The sequence below is a fragment of the Microtus ochrogaster genome, chromosome 16 (assembly GCF_000317375.1).
Source record: "Microtus ochrogaster isolate Prairie Vole_2 chromosome 16, MicOch1.0, whole genome shotgun sequence".
Lineage (NCBI taxonomy): Eukaryota > Metazoa > Chordata > Mammalia > Rodentia > Cricetidae > Microtus > Microtus ochrogaster.
This window is the reverse complement of record NC_022018.1, coordinates 52,441,566-52,459,107: the sequence shown is the minus strand read 5'-3', so window position 1 is coordinate 52,459,107 and position 17,542 is coordinate 52,441,566. Positions and strand designations below refer to the sequence as shown.

General features: G+C 42.9%; 1 protein-coding gene across 1 annotated transcript in view; it reads left to right on the top strand.

Moving 5' to 3' along the window:
• LOC101983540 (constitutive coactivator of PPAR-gamma-like protein 1) overlaps positions 1-17,542 on the top strand; it is a gene marked incomplete at its 5' end in the record, with an annotated part of 84,686 nt that overhangs the window by 33,723 nt on the left and 33,421 nt on the right. The window contains 5 exon segments of the mRNA XM_026783022.1: positions 7,145-7,242; positions 7,428-7,711; positions 14,803-14,855; positions 14,858-14,889; positions 16,702-16,929. Of these exon segments, the coding sequence (XP_026638823.1) occupies positions 7,145-7,242; positions 7,428-7,711; positions 14,803-14,855; positions 14,858-14,889; positions 16,702-16,929 (695 nt within the window).

The window sequence follows — 17,542 nt, the reverse complement described above, 5'->3', positions numbered from 1 at the left end:
TTATTTTTTTGAGACAAGGTCTCTGTATGAAGACCAAGCTGGCCTTGAACACAGAGAAATCCACCTGCCTCAGCCCCTATGTGCTCAATTAAAGATACACACCACCACGTGTAGCAACTTTGTTCTTTGAAAGTACTAGTTTCTTCCCTTACACAGGTGTGGCCCACTTTCTTAGTAGTTCCTAAGAGGGACTGTATCAGCTCCTAAGAGAAAATTCGGGGCTATGGAGACAGCTGCAGGTCACCGCAGGGAAGTCTCCTGAGGACACAGATAGTGCAGTAGATTGACAGTAGCTCCTCTTCTGCTTTCTGCTTTCTTCTCCCCCTCCCCCCCATATCCATTTTTCCCCCTTGCAGCAGGGCAGGTTCAGCAGACATAAGAAGAGTCTTAAGAAGTGGCACCCCAGCCTGTTGATGTTGTTTTTTATGCCAACCGTTAGCAAAATAGGAATATTCATTAGATATATGTGGGAATTATACTTTTAAAAAATTTTTGTGTTTGTTTATTGTGCATGTATGGGGTTGGGCCACAGTTCAAGAGACAATTCTCTTACTGAGAGAGCTCTGGGGCACAAACTTAAGTTATCTGGTTTGTGTGGAAACTTAGTTCTTATCCAGAACCTAAGAACTGTTGTTTGTGGATTCATGCATGGTGCTCTGTCAGAGTGTTTGTCAGGTATTGGAAACCTGGACCAGAGATGCTGGCCTTGGCATGACAAATGGGAGGTGGGGTTGAAGGACTAGGGGTGCCAGGCCATCTTTCACCCCACCTCTCTCTTGGTATTCTGTTCACTCAGTTCTATACTGTACAGTTCATTTTTCTCAGAGCAGTCAGAGTAATGTTTCAGAACATGAACAATACTACTCTTAAACCCCTGCACTGGCTTCCCATCACACCTGGCCTGACTCCCATCTCTTTGCTCTGCTTACACCTGACCCTGCACAGCCTGCTCCCAGGCCTATGGCACAGTAACCCCGCCTGCTGACAGCTTACCCCTCAGGCCCATGGCACAATAACTTTTTTGTCTCGCGTGGACGAAGCCAGCTTCTGGTGGTGGCCTTTGCACCAACTACTAGGTCTGGTGTTCCTCTCCCTGACTGCCTTGGATTTGGGACAACTGGTATATGAGACTCAAATGTGAGTGTCTGTTCTCTGGGGGCACTCAGCATTTTCTGTCAGTTGCTACAGTCCTCACACACTGTCTTCAGTGCTTGCTGGGCCCTGCCTCACATCTTCTTCCACCTGCAGAGAGCAGGAACCAGGGGAATCAGGGCCTATTCTGCATCCTCTGTGGATAAACACTTGACCGAGTGAATTAAGCCACTAAGATTTTCAATCAAGGGAATGAAGTAATGTATTGTCTTTTGGCACTATTCTTGGAAAAGGAGCACAGTTTATAGAATGAGACGGTATACATTGTTCTGTCAGTTAGGGTATATCTGCTGTATACTTTGCACACAGGAGATGTTTCTTAATTGGGGTGATAGAGAGCATGAAATCAAGACTAGCCTCTGTGTCTGGGTCCATCTAATACAGCCACTTGCTGGCTTTGGGCTTCATGTTGTGTTGTAGTGGCTTCACTGCATGAATATGAAAGAGAAAGTATATGTGAAGTGTTTGTTATAGGCAGAATGGCCTAAAGGGCACCAAATGATTGACTCAGTGATGGAGTGCTGGAATGAATGGTCAGGAAGCCTGACTGCTAAGGGAGGAGGATAGTCATCGAGTACCAACATTTGGCTCCTCTCTCTATTACTTTGGTTTTTACTCCTATAACCAAATATCTGAGACTGGGCTGGCAGGGTGGATCACAGGTAAAGGGTATCCCTGTTGCCAAACTTGAGTTCCATCCCCACATCTCACATGATAGAAGCAAAGAACCAATGCCCATAACTTGTTCTTGGACCTCTACATGCATATTGTATCACATGTGTACAGTAAATAAGCAAATAAAATAATGTTTAAAATGTTTATTTAGCTGAGACTTCTGGAAACTTGGGCCATGGCACTGGAATCAGCTCAGCTCTGATGAGGACTTCATAGCAGATGGGCCACAATGGTAACTCTACTGTAACAAGAAAGCATACTGTGAGACTGGAAGCGAGAGACAGACTGGGCTCCACAAAGCCCATCCAAGGGTCTTTAGGAGTTCCCGCTGTGCTCCAGCTCTTGAGGGTTCCATCCATCACTCTCAGTACCACCAAACTAAGGACCAACTGTCTATCACAGGAACCTTTTAGAAACAGCTTTCCTGACCATAGCCCATGGGATAATAAACAGCAGCTACTGTCTATTCAGTTACCTGAGATTATGTGAGCAGCACGGTGCCTCAGTGTATTAAGGACAGGAAGAAAGGAGAAAGGTAGTGTGAGCCTTCCATGTCTAAGTTCCTAGAACGTTTGTAAAGGAAAGGAAACTGTGTGAAACATACTGATCTTCCCCTATCATTTCTCCCCCAAATAATGCAATATAGCAACAGAGTATTTACCTTGCAGTTAGTCATTGTTGTTCTTAAGTCTTTTTATGTGAAGCACATATGAGGGTACACACAGGTTCTGTGTATGGATTCTCTGTGTACAGGTTCTTTGCAGATATACCATACATAGAAGATACTTGGACACCCATGGATTTTGGTATCCACTGGGATAATGGAGTTACCAGAATACCCTTGGAATACTTTGGGGATACCGAGGGATGACTGATTGTACATATGACATTGCATTGGTCAAGACTGGTAACCATGTTGAAGGCATTTTATGTAAACAAGGTGAATTTTAAATTAAGTTATAATGTCTGTGAAGTGCATTCATATTTTCATATTGAAATATCATATTTCAAATGATACTTAAGTGTTTTACGGATAGAATTGACTCAGAATTCCTTTTCATTTTCTGTATCAATCCACTCAAAGGACAACACACTCACCTTATGAAGGACCTTTCTCTGGACCTGACCTGATAAAGGTCATTAGAGTTTCAATACTCCTACGCTGGGGGCCTAGAGAGACATCAGTATCCAAACATTCTACCAGTGAGCTAGATTTGTAGGGTATTGTTGAAGGATTAAAAAAAGTATGTGTTCAGATAATGTCTTTATGTCTTCTCTTAGATTTTTAAAGGTAAGTACAGGGGATATTGAGATGGCTCAGTAAGGCACCTGCAGACATGCCTGTCCTCTTGAGTATGATTCCCCTGTTGCAAGTTGTCTGCCAACCTCCACACATGTACTGTGTTGTGTGTCAGCATACACATACTAGGGATGATGTGATTTGTGTCCCAGCACACTGATAGCTACAGCTTGTCATGAATCACCACTCTGAACACAAGCATGAGAAAGATTTAAGCTGAGTTTTCAGAATTTGTGGTTTAAAGTGACAGATGACACAAGTACTAATGTCCTGCTAGTTACGTGAGCGCAGACTAGTGTCGGCACGGTGACACCGATCCCTCCTTATTATCTTAGCTACCTTTCTGTTATGTGAAGAGACACTAGGGCCAAGGCAACTTAGAAAAGAAAAAGTTCATTGGGGCTTACAGTTTCAGAGGGTAAGGTCATGACCATCATGGTGGGGAGTATGGCAACAAGCAGACTGGGCTGGGAGTTCACCCCAGAGCCACAGCAGAGAGCGCTACTGGGGAATGGCACAGGCCTTTGAAACCTCAAAGCTTGGCCCCAGTGATATACCTCCAACAAGGTCATACCTAATCCTTCTCAAATAGTTCTACCAACTGGAGACTATGTATTCAAATCTATGAGCCTATGGGGGCCATTCTCATTCAAGCCACCAGTTAGGAAAAATAAATGAGCTCTTAGTACACTCTTGTCCAGAAGGTTAAAACTATCAAACACTGTTGAGGATGCGAAGTAACAAGATGTCTATTGCTGCTCTTGAGATGATTCAGCAGTTAAAGGCACTTCCTGCCACTCCTGACCATCTGAATCCAATTCTTGTGGCCCGTATGAATGAGGGAGAGATGACTCTCACAGGCTGTCCTCTGACCTCCGTGCACATGCTGTGTCATGTGTGTGCCTGGTGTCCACACACATGCACTTACACAAAATTAATGAGGATATAATAATAATAATAAAAACTTTGTTACTGGTGAGAATGTAAAATGGGATGGACACTTTATCAGACAATTTGGCAGCTTTTCATAAAGCAAAACATATTCTGACAGTATGATCCAGCAGTCATATTTGTCGATATTGCCCACACAGAAACCTGCCGTGCATGCTCATACCTACTTAATTTGTATCTATCCAAATTTGAAAGCAACCAGGATGTTCTTAGGAGAGTGATGTGGATAACTATAGCACTAGTATAGTGTAGCACTATTCAGCCACGTACAACCACAGAGGAAACTTAGGTGCACATTGCTGAGTGAAAGAAGTGACACTAAAGGTTCCATACCGCGTGATTCCAACTGTGTGGATTATACTCCCATATTTCCATAGGAAAAGACAAAATGTGCAGACAATGAAAAAGATCAGTGGTCTTGGGGTTGTGACAAGGGAGCAATGACTAGATAAAGTCTAAAGCATTTTCAGGACCCAGTAAATGTTCCCATTGAAAAGAGTGTTCAGTAATTATAAAATAATCATTGAAAGCTAATGTCAACAACAGGAGTTATATTGTTTTGTTCTTTGAATCAAAAATTCCAAAGCTCCATTTTTAACATCCCTAAAAAAGTAAGATATATAGGTTGTCTTCCTCTTTTGCTCTCTACCTTATTGCCTGGGGACAAGACTTCTCATTGAACTGGAAGCTTGCCTTTTCCATTAGGCTGGCTAGCCGACCTGTGCTGCCTGATCTTGAGGTTACAGGCATGTGGGTGCTGGGGATTTAAATCCAAGTCTTATTGTTTTCAGAGTAAGCACTCTTATCCACTGAGCCATCTCCTAGTTCCAGAACATTTAAAAGTTTACTGCTACTATTTTGTATTTTGTTTAATGTAGCATCTCTGAGTTAACAGACTAGCCTCTGTTAGGTTGGGCTGGGAGTAGGGACTGGACTGTAATGTCTGCCGTTATCTGGAAGTGGTCTTAGTTTAACACCATTCCTTTAAGCAAGTATCTTAGTTTAATATAGAGCAAAAGCTAGGCAGCTCTGTGGGCATTGTGAGTCACTGGGGTGGGTCATGTACCTGTGTTTGGGGTCTCTGGGAGAAAAGTCAGTGAACACACCTCAGAGGCTGTATGTGCTGCTTCTGGTGCATTCCTGAAGAAGTCTGTCATACTTAACACTGTTTTAAGTTATAAAAATACTCTACATTCAGTAAACATTCTTCCTGCATTCTTTTTCTCCTTTGTTGTGCATACTTTGCTAACAAAAGCCTGCCTCTAGTATGTGGTGGACAGAAGGAAATAGGAAGGCGCAGGATTGCCTCTACACTGGGCCCTATATCCCTTCTGAGACACTCTTGTCATCGAGAAGGGGACCATGGTTTTCTTCAGCTGCTGCACTGGCATGGAAAAGAAGAACCAATATAGAGGGAAGCCTGTGGGCCCCTGAGACAGGTCCTGAGTGATCAGATATTTTAGGAAAATGCAGACGAATTCATTCAGTCACCACAGAACCTGACATATGAGAGAGCAGTAGCTTGCCCTGTGAAGGCACGGGGTATGTTTGAAGCCATTGTCTACAATGTTTGGTTTGGTGGGGCTGAGAGATGTCTCAGCAGAGGACTTGAGTTAGATTCCCAGCACCTGTGTGAGGCAGTTTCAGGAGATCCAGTGATGATCTTCTTCTGGCCTCCACAGGTTCCTGCACTCATATGACGGAAACACATTGTGTACACACAAAAATAATAGAAATACAATTTAAAGAGAATCTTTGGTTTTATGTTATATTTTTTATTTGTTTGTGCTTTTTGGGGAGGTATTAGTTGTTCCAGATAAAAGGAGCACAGCACAGTGCTCATCTCCACCTAAAGGTGGTGACTGTAGGCTGGAAGTCTAGACTTTGTTGTATTCAGAAGTTAGGTAGCCGGGGGCAATGTTGGTGCATGCCTTTAATTCCAGCACTTGGGAGGCAAAGGCAGGTGGATCTCTGTGAGTTTGGGGCCAACCTGGTCTACAGAGCTAATTCTAAGACAACCCAAGCTACACAGAGAATCCCTGTCTCCAACCCCCCCCCCCAATAAAAATGAAAAGTTAAATAGAAAAGGTCAGCTACCAGAAATTAAACAGGCTTTCTACAGTGATTCCAGTGACAGTGTTTCAGCATTGCTGGACTTGGTAGCATTTTATTGTTCCTACTTTTAGCTGTGATTCTGAATTACCATAGAACATCTTTAACAGGTGTGGTGATTTTTACCTGACACTTGGAGAAGAACTGGTAGACTTGTTGCTTATATGCAGGTGCATGCATGTTTGGTGTGTCTGCATGTGTAAATGTGCCCTTTAAGCACACATGTCGACTGACTCTTCTTAGCTGTTTGTAGTGCATTCTCTTTGTTCAGTACAAAGCGGGAAGCTGTGCCAGGATTTCTAGTTAGTAAGATCAAAGACCTGTTGTGGCAATTCAGAGCTGAGAGCTGCAGGCTCTTGGAGAGAGAATGCTAGAGAGATAGATGGCAGCTTGTGAGGGTTCTGGATCCTCATGGAACAGGAGAAAGTGTACAGAGGTCTCTGCTTTTCTTGTAGTGTTTGTGAGCTGCACCATGACTCTCAGGAGACCCTGTGCCTGCAAGATTGGAGCAGTAAAGCTAGTATTGCATTTGTAGTCCTAGTCTGACCCTGAATTACCCCTACAGTTTGGTATTGGAGCTTTGCTTTTAGACAGGGAGAATGAGGAACTCTGGGAGTGGGGTAGGTTTCTTGTTTGGAAACTGGGTAAGAGGTGGTGGTCACGTGTGCTCCCCCTGCCCAGTGCTGTTCAGAGCAGAGGCTAGGAAGCCCTCTGATCTTAAGAGAAAACTGATTTTGGGAACTCTGAGCTTGGTTTGTTTCCACTTTTAAAGCAAGATGAGGAAGTCATGGCCTGTGAAGCCACATGATAAATCTGAGTTTTACAAGTTTCTAGGAAGCGGGGCATTTAAAGCGGGCAGGGCACATGGGCTCTGGGCTGACCCCAGGGATGTCTTGGAGATATGTCATTATCTTCTCAGTTGTCTTATTATTTTCTTCCCATTTGACAAAACAGCCAGACCAAATCCATTTGGAATGCCTGGGATGGTGCCACCATATGTTCCCCCTCAGATGCTCAACATTCCACAGACTGCTCTGCAAGCAAAGCCCGCGGTAAGGTACCCCTGAGTCAAGTAGAGCTATGGACCTTGGATACGAACGTCCTTAAATTCTTAGGTTGATATATAAAATAGATGCCTATTTGTCAAATTAAAAAAATGACTGAAGAGGACACAACCAATCCAGGCTTGCCTCAGGTCCTTCTAGCCCTTTGCACTGACTTGTGTTCTGCACCTCAGGTCCCACAGGTGCCCAGCCCAGGGGGCGGCCCAGGCCAGGGTCCATACCCATACAGCCTCCCTGAGCTTGCCCTTGCCCTGGATACTAGCGGGAAGAACCTGACAGAGCAGAACAGCTACACCAACATTCCTCATGAGGGGAAGCACACACCGCTATATGAGCGCTCCTCGCCCATCAACCCAGCCCAGAGTGGCAGCCCCAATCACGTGGATTCGGCCTACTTTCCTGGCTCTTCTACATCATCATCATCAGACAATGATGAGGGCAGTGGCGGGGCAGCCAAGTGAGTATGCACAGTCACAGATGCTCTGGTGTGTGACCTGAGGGCTTCCTTAACTCCGTAGCTACCTGGGGTCTCTGCCAAAAGTGGTCTCCCACAGGTAGGTGCTTTTGTACCTAGAGGAGGTCTGCCTAGTGCCAAATCTTGCTGTTTAGCCCTAGGAACCTGGGAGAGTTTAACAGTAAGTCATATATGTCACCTCTTAAATATGGGGGGTTGCTCTAAGGTACCATGGGCCCATCATGTGCACCAACTCCCCTGGGCTCCCTGGAGAAGGGTGCCCTGAATTACTCCTTTAAACTATGCAGCTCAAGGCACCATTCTTGAAATAGCGCCATTTGCCAAAAGTGTGGACTGCTGCCTGGTTCTAATCAATTCACAAATGCATAGTTGGTTAACGTCGGATAGCAGAAGTCATCGCTATATCCTCTCTTGTCCCCTAAAGTACTTTGTTGGAAGGGAGGAAAGGACTAAGTGTCTTTCCTGCGAGGCCATCTCCTTACTGTGAGCACCACTTGATGAGGTAAACAACCAGGGCAGGCTACTACTGCATGGATGCCAGCAAGGCTGGTACCTGTTATATTTACCTTTGCCCTCAGACACGAGACATTTGAGAGGTGCAGTTTCCGGCATTAATGCAAGTTTTCATGGGTGTGTCTACTTGCAAAATGGAAGCAGATGTCTGCTGACCTGGATCAGTGTTTACTGAATTTACACACTTTGTTTGGACCAGAGAAATATAAAATTGATATTTATTGACAGGATGTGTCAAGTCCAAATAAAGTTAAGAATTTTTTAAGTATTTGTACTTTTAACTGAATTGTTTACCAGGATGATAGATCATAAGATCTTTTGAACCAGAATTTTTGGGTTGCCACCCCAGAAATCTGCATTTCAAACAAGTACGCTGTAATTCTCATCAAACCTGAAGGCAGCTGGCAGGTGGTCTTAGAAATTCTGTCTAGAATTCTGGAACTTTTCACTGGGTCAGTAAGAGCAAGGCATCTGTACAGGCATCATTTGTTGTTGGTTGCGAAACACAGAAGGCAAAAGAAGAAAGCTTTTGACTCTGAGCCTCGCAATGGCAGAGTTACAGAAACCAAGTCCAGGTAGTCACTTGGACAGGGCAGATGATGACTACCGGATGTGGAGGACGGGCACTGAGAAGAGTGCTGCTGTCCGGTTGGGAGGAGACTGTTTTCAGCTCTTTGCTGTTGTGAAGACTCTGGCTGGCTGCTCCCGGGTTCTTAGAACTCTCTCATGAAGTTCCTATCATCTTTCCCCAGAAATTACTATTTCCTGGGCATCTTGTTCTTGCAGAGGGATGCGAACTGCTCATTCCGGCAGTTCTTGTTCTGCCATTGTTGTAGAGAAGGTGTCCTTCAGGAAGTTTGTTCATACACAGACTCATGTCAAGGTTGGACCTGAGTTGTGTGACTCAGGAATTTAATTCCTTGAATTGGTTTGCCTCATTGAAGACACTAAATATGAAACTGTGTTAGAAATGTGAGGACAGTGGCAGAGGACGGAAGATGCCTGTTCCTGAAGCCCTGGACTCCACGCTCTGCTTTGTGGAAGACACTGTGATACAGTGCAGGTTTATGAATGTGGTGGTGGGGGTCACAGTCCTCAGGGAGCATTGTAGACTGTTGAGTAAGTTGCATGTAAAGTGTGCTATGTGCAGCTCAAGTCTGCAAATGAAAACAGAGCCTTGCGCTCTTAGTTGCTCGGCACCCTGGTCAGTAATGTCATTGTCCCAACTATTTAGGAGACTGAAGCAATATGGTTTTGTGAGCCTAGGTGCTCAGGCAGCCTGTGTAGCATAATGAGACTTTGTACCCAAACATAAAAGCAATACCAGGTGCAGTATTTTACACCCATAATTCCAGCACTTGGAAATCTGAGGCTGGAGATTGCTATGGCTTTGAGGCCAACCTGGATTACATAGTGATTCAAGCCAATCTGGACTATATAGAGGGAGATCCTATTTCCAAAAACTCAAGCAAAACAGAAACAAAATTATTAGTAGCAATAATAAATAAGTCAGGATTTTACCTTTCATTTGGGCTTGACCAACACTATGCTTTTAGGAGAGTCTTGAGGGAAAGGAAGTTATCTGTTCGTTTGCCCAGGAAATGCTTGAGCACTTCTTGGAAATGGTTGAGGAAGTATGCTCTGATGGTATTCTGTGCTGAAGGACAGTCTGCAAATGGCAAGTAGGGTCCCACAGGATGACCATGTGAGGAAATCTGGAGAGCAGAGGACAGATCAAGTGCCGCTCTATAGGTGAGCTTCTAGAGGACTGGGGTTCCCAGCACTCATATCAGGTGTTTCACAACCACCTCTAACTCTAGAGCCAGGGGATCCGACGCTTTCTTCTGGCCTCCATGGGTATCCACACACATGGGGTGTGCACACAGTAAACACACATACACACAATAGTAAAATGTCTTAAATGGCAAAAGATAAGACACTTATGAATTGGCAGTAACACTGATATCAGGAAATATGTAAAAGGAAGGTTCTTTTCCCAAAGGGGGTGAAAATGTAGCTTAAAACCTTTAAACTATCAAATATTTGTTTTTAAAGATAAATCAAAAGAGTAGAATACAGTTGGGACCACTCCTGGCAGATCTTCGCCCTTGTTTTTGCCCATACTCTGACAAGAGCTGCTTGGTTATGTGCATGAAGCCAAGTGTGGACTACTGTCAGCGGGGCCTGTGCTGCAGAGATGTCCTAAAGAACTGCATTACCCATGAGGCCACGGGGTGCAGATCATTCTAGCTGACTCTTGGGTAGATAGGCAGGCCGTGCTGCCAGGTTTGTTGACTGCATGAACTGAGCAGTCCCCATGCTTCACTCCTTCCTTGGCCTTTATTTGTTTAAGGCTTGCCTAGCGTTTTGGTTTCTCCAGTTGACTGAATGGTAAGGTGGCGCTGCCCCACTTTCCCTTGGAGTCTTCTGTGATGTGTGTGGCCGCTTCCCACCCAGCTCAGCCACCAGAAGAGGTGGGCTGCATGGGCATGCTGATGAGAAGTTTTAATTGGTGATTTCTGCACAGACTTGTTCTTTTCTCATGCATTGTTTGTGGAGTAGAACAGGCCTGTCTATGCCTAGGGCAGCAACTGAACCAGCCAGTTGCCTAGGTCCAGGACAGGTAGTTGAAAAAAAAACCTAAAAGAAATGTTCTACTTTCTAACTAAGTTATTCCCCCCACCATCAGAATAGCAACAGAGCATACTTCGTGCTCTCTTTTTTGTTTAAATTGCAATTTTTTTAGGTTGATATTGTTTTTCTTCCTTTCCTGGCCTCTGTTGAAGTTTTGTAGTTAGTTTTGGACTAAGAATTACAGTTGGGTCTGTATTGGAGGTGTTTTTTTTTTATTGTGAAAGGTTTATTTGGGCTTGTAAGATTTAAATCAAAGGAGACAAATAACTTGGATGTTTTAAATTATTCATTATGCATTTTTCTAATTATCACCTTTAGTAGACAGAATTATGTAGAGTTAATAGTTTAGAAAATTCAAAGAATCCTACACAATTCCCAATCTGGATAGTAACCAGCCAAAGCTTATGAATGCATAACACCTTATTTCTCTGCATTTACCATATACTGTATTTTATAATAATGAGGGACAGCTTGTCTTTTTTCTTTTCTTTATACTTTTCCTATCCTTTTCTTGATACTATTATTTAAGCATATTTGTGCATGTAAGTATAATGTATGAATACTTTATATTTAATAAATAATGTGCACTTGATAAGTATTGCTAACTTTTTACTGATGTTTTTAAGTGTGCATATGAAATTTCTTATTCAGAGAAGATGAACATTTCAGTTTTGTGACTTTATACATACAGACTTGTTTTGTTTTCATGAACATGGTTGTATGTCTTCCATGGAGAGAAGAGTCCAGTGTAATAGGATGTGCAATATGTATTGGATTTTGAGTTACAGTATCCTACTAATATGGTAGTATTTCTTGCATAAGCTCTCCTCTACCCATTCTAATAGCACCCAATTCCCAGAGGATCACATCTAACCTGTGAAAAATGGGCTCAAGAAGATGAGTGCCAATGTCCAAAGGCCTGCAGGGCTGCTTTTTGCCCTTGCAGGATCTGGGTTGGCATTTTTAGCTATGGTTATGTAGTTTTCTTCTTGCCAAACGCCAGCACACTCAAATTTGGATGGGGGTGTATGTTGCTAAGTTGTTTATGAATTAGATAAACTAAGATGTCTGGAATAAATAGCAACTGTCACACTGTTCAAAAATTAACCTTTGGAGTAATATAAAACTAAAACAATGATTTGGTTTTTAATGAATTACTAAAAGGTTTTGTTCACCTTCTTGATATAGTATTTGAGGAAGTAGATTCCTTAAATTTATTATTCATCCATCCGTCTGTCTGTCTGTCCGTCCACCCACCCACCCATCCATCTTTTGGTGGCTAACAAAGAGAATTCATGTTTCCCTACTCTGGGGTTCAAGGACATTGTGGACAGGGTTGAGAGAATGGCTTGCTGTGTGCACCTGATAAGCTTTCTTCCAATGGTTGGGCTAATGTGCCAGAATTTGCATTTATATTTTGATTCTTTTAACACATTTCTGAGGTCTTTCCATTGAAGCAATTCAGAATTTTATGTGTTGGGAAAATAACTTTAATCTTTATTCCTACAACAAGAGAATCTATGTTCTAGCTGTCTGCTAACTGTTTCATATTAATCTTATTACAATAGAGAGCTCACAGACACTGGTGTCTTGAAAACGTGAGCCATGTCCTACCACCACACTGCTTATTCTCTGAAGGAAGACCTTGTGTGGAATAGGATTGTGTATGTCTAGAATACACTGCTACCTTCACCAGGCGCTTGTGATCTAAGTATCCCAGTACTGTGCTGCCTACCAGCTCTCTGCTAGCCTACAAAGCTTGCCCTGCCTTACTGGCCTTTCCCTCTGCAACTGTCTCCACAGAGTCAGGTGGAAGTGACTGCTTGCTTGCTGTGGTTTGCATGTATATTGTGCTGCATCTGCAGGTGACTGTCCTGTCACAGTGTGTGACACAGTCTGGAATAATAGGTCCGGGTCTGAGTCCAGTGCCTTTTTCTTGGGGGCTGAGGGAAGATTTCCTTCTCTGAGCCTGAATTTGATCATCAAAGATTTATCCCATGGGAGTATAGATGAGATTCAGTGATAGCTAATACTGGTTGGTGAGACATCTGGTTCTAAAAATAAGTTTAAGGTGTTACCAGGTGTGTCAAATGAGTTACAGAATGCTGAACTACATCTGTTCTTCAAAGCAAAGTGGTTATTCTTAATTCTGGCCATATACCTTGTTTTCTTACATTGTAAAGTAATGGATAGCCTCTTGATGTGGATTTGGTGTTACTGTATTTTTAACTTGATGGTATGTGTATGACCAGACAGGTACATGTAGGTTCTCTGGGATGTTAGGTAGTATAGAGCTCTACTTCAACTGCAGAGCCGTCAGAGAAGTGAGTCCCCTTCAGCTTTCCTTCCTACTGTTGCCACTCAGTTTTGGGGTAACCTCAGGCACCCCAGGAACACTGCATACATACTTGTGGGTTCATTGAGCATTCCAGGTAATTCTGCCTAAGAGCAGATTCAGAACTTGCTGTTTTTATGTCACATAAGAAATAAGGTCTGTTCATTGACTGTATACTGAGTGATTGATTTATCATTCCCTCTGCCTCCCTATGCCACCTGTGTCACATCTCCACATTCTCAGTGGCTCATTTACTGATGCCTAGCTGAACAATATGCACTCAACAAGTAACTGGCAAGGACCTGTGACAGAACCCTCCTCTGTTTCTCCATGGTTTTCTCTGTTTCTCCATGGTTTTCAGTGATGTGCTCTTCACTTCCTAAAGGTGGTTGTGTTCATTTTGCCTTTTGGTCATCACTGTGTGTTTAGTTGTGACTGAGTTTTTATACACAGTGGTGATATTGTACAAAACAATGGTTTTTCTGGCCCTGGGGACCTAGATATAATGGAAGTCCTTTCCTTTATTTATTTTTTTTTTTTGTTGACTACAGTCTGGCTAGAAGAACCTGCCATGTAGTGAGTGGGATCAAGGAAACTCTGGGGTGTCACCATGTGGAACAACACTCTTGATGTAAGATGGATGGGACAGTCCTTAGAACACTTTCCTTGCCTCTTTTGGAAAAAACTAAAATGATATTGATTAGTGGGTAGAAGAATTAATGAATATTTTAATCTCTCCATTTGCCATATGGATCAGTTGGAAAGGCGAGCAAGTATGAAGTGGCATGTTCTGTAGTCATTAAAGAGGTAATCAGGCATAGAGGGCTGCCAATGAAGGATGGATGTTGGACCATGCATCCAGGGCAGCCCAAGTGAACAAAGGATTCATGAAGTAATGCTTATTTACCCAGACCACTCATCTCATCTGCTGCATTTCAGATTTTAAAGATACTGTCTAAACTCAGTAAAGTGTTTTTGGAGGCTGCAGACAGCTCATGAGTCACCTGCAGTTTATCAAGTGCTGCTTGAAATATGTCCTGGTGTCCCATCTCTTTTCCATACCCTGTTTTTCTGCTTTGCCAAGCTGTTTTCCAAATGGGAATCTGTCCTTGTTCTCTGAACTTGAGTTCAACTATCTCCTCTGCCTACACCCCGCTTTCCTTCCCTGCCTCACAAAGGTGGGATAAGAGTGTTCTTACCTTACACTTAGAAATTATTTCAGAGACCATTGAACTTCGTCCTGCCTAAGAGGTGTTGCTGGAAGTGTGGGATGCTTGATTTCCTCTCCTGATGACTGTCAAGGTGCCTTGGGGCCACAACCTGCCTGTGTCTCAGCACTCTTCTTGTGAGCACACCTTTGAACTTCTTGCTCATAGCTTAGTGCCTGATATTGCTCATAGCTTAGTGCCTGATATCCTCTTTTCCCCTTGAAGCAGGAGGAAATAATCTCGAAATGGAACTATGAGGAAAATATAAGGCCTGAAAAGTTATTGCTATCGCTATTGAGTCAACAGACTTAGTTCAGACCCTTCTTTTCATTGTGAGGTGGTTTAGTCCATAGTATTCACTGATTCTGTTCTTTTATGTTTAGCCACATCGGCGGGAACAAGATTACCTGGGAGAAGACAGGAAGCTATGCAGAGCCCTGGCATGGGGAGACCCAGGAGACCAAGTGAAGGTATAGAGCCCACACCTTCTGTTGCTTAGTTTCTGATTGCGCATGTACACTGGTGTCCAAGTTAAAGGAAAATCCTTTCTGAAATGTGTGGTGAGCCACATGTTTTTCAGAGGGCTCAGGAAGGGAAGTAATTGTTTAAACTGCCCCAGTCTGCTTGCTTGGGAAGCATGGCACCTAGACACCCCTTCCTCTCCAGGACATGCTACCTGAGCCTTCCTGGTCTCCTTTTAAGGGACTGTGTGAAGACTGAGAAGCACCTGGAGTGTGTTTGTTAAAAGTAGAGAAGTAGCTGGGTGTGGTGGAGCTGTCTTTAATCCCAGCCCTGGGGAGGCAGAGGTAGGTGGATCTGTGAGTTCCAGGCCAGCCAGGGTTAGACAGTGAGACATTGTCTCAAAAAAGTAGGAGTAAACTGAATTCTATTTTTCCCATACCTACTTTTGTTTGCTAGTAGTGACCTCTGGGAATACTTTTTGATTTGCAAGATTATGTCTGCCACCTGTGGTTCCTGAGGAAGAGCAAAACTCCTGCTTCAAAAGGGTTAGGCAAGATTATTTGGGTACCAGAAATTCCTTTAAAACTCTGAGTCAACTAATAATGGTGAATTAGTTAGAAATAAGGAGCAGAAATACTTCATGAGGAGGTATTGTTCATGAAAGAGTCTAGCAAAATACTCTGTATCATGTATTCCTACGGAAGAGGGAAAGCATAGAAAGCCCATATGGATTTTTATGGGTTCTTCTGAGACCAAATCTGGCACTTATGTATTAAAGGGTAAAATTAGCACTCAATTACATATCCTTGTAATTAAGACATTTATTACAAAACAGAAAAACATACATGTTTTAAGGTGACACCAAATCAAGCAATAAGTAGTCCTTATTTCCAGCATTCTGTTCAAGGAAAAAAAAGTTTATTGTACAAATAGTAATTACAGTTTTTCAGACAATTCAGAGTATGCCAGGGTACCTGCCTCTGTCTCTCTTCTCCCTGGTACCCTGCCTGGCATTGGTACCATCCTAAGTTAACCCATCGTGGGTTCGGCTTTACGGCCCATGCCCGCAGTGTGTAAGCATTGTTAACAGAATGAGCACTTTCCACCTAGGACTACATTATCATTTGTGACCTTTATAGGTCTGAGTCATTGGTTTTTGTTTTTTTTATGGGATTACATTGGTTTAGAGAGAGGGTTTGTGGTGTCCTGCATTGTTGCTGTTAATATTGTTGCTGTTAATATTTTATTTTACTTTTGCCTCCATATAATTACATAGGGGCTTTTTTCATGACTAGAGAAAATTTTAGATGGAAATTTTGCCTTGTCAGACCTGGTATGAATTCAGTTTTTTGAGTTACTGATTATAGAACAGTGGTCAAATGCATAGTCTCTCTGAGTGCTGGTTGCCTAGTGAGTAAAATATTAGTAAGATCTTAAGGACAACAGAAGCACAAAGAGCCAGAAACACATAGTGATGATCAGAGAGCTGGAAACTCCGTGCAGGGAGCCCAGGGTCGGGAGAGCTGTGGCTGCTTGCTGAGATGAGTATTCCAGTCCCCACACTACAGGAGGCAATGTGTGCTGGCCTCCTTGGCACAGTGTGTGTTGGTGGCATTTTTCTGCATAAGGCAGTCTGAAGAGAGAAAGATGAGTGTGTTTCCTGGCCAACCTGCCTTTCAGTTGCCACTGGATCTGACCACTCCAGGCAGGGGTCATCTTTGTGCTCTCTGTGGATTTTAGGTGGACAAGGGCCTTGTATATTTGAGGTAATGAGAACGGGACATGAACTCTTTCCTCTACTTCTGCCCTTTGCTCTGTAGGCAGAAGGTTCATCCACTGCCTCTTCGGGAAGCTAGCTAGCTGAAGTCAGAGGGAGCCATATGGGCACAGTCCAGCCAATCCCGTGCCTCCTGTCGATGCCCACCCGGAACCACATGGACATTACCACACCTCCTTTGCCCCCTGTCGCACCTGAGGTGCTAAGAGTGGCTGAGCACAGGCACAAGAAGTGACTGATGTACCCTTACATCTTCCACGTCCTGACGAAGGTATTATCCAGGGGCCTTGGAGTAGCTTCAACTTTTGTAAACCTTTTTATTGTTGTTCTAAAGTAGTTTCTGTTTCTAAATTTTCTAAAAGATGAAAATTTGTACCTCTAAATGCAATTTAAAAGCAAGTTACTTTCCTCTTCAATTTAATATAAGTTTTTTTTTGAAACTAGTGAAATAGTGAAACATTATGTTGTTTTGTGGCTCATAATTTTTTTCTTAGTAAAAGTAAAGAATTTTTTACACCATATTTATGTTGTAATATCATGTTAATCATAATGTCATAAGTGATATCTGACTTCTTTATTATTTGTCCTTAGGCAATAACAGCTCTCCTTTTGAATGGCTTATTGTAATTAATGCATTTGATTTTGTTTTTCTCCTTCACTGACTGCAGTTTTAATGATAGCACCCAAATGCAATACAAGATTTTGTTAAAATGTACATATTTAGAAATCATTTTTATAGAGTGTCATAATTTACCTTATTAGTGCCTTACCAAATGTGTAGCAAAATATATGCATATAGTTTGCATTGTTTTTTAATCTTATGTCTCAGTGTATCTCTGTGTAACTAAATTTTCTCAGTGATTTATGGTCTTCGTGTTGGCAAA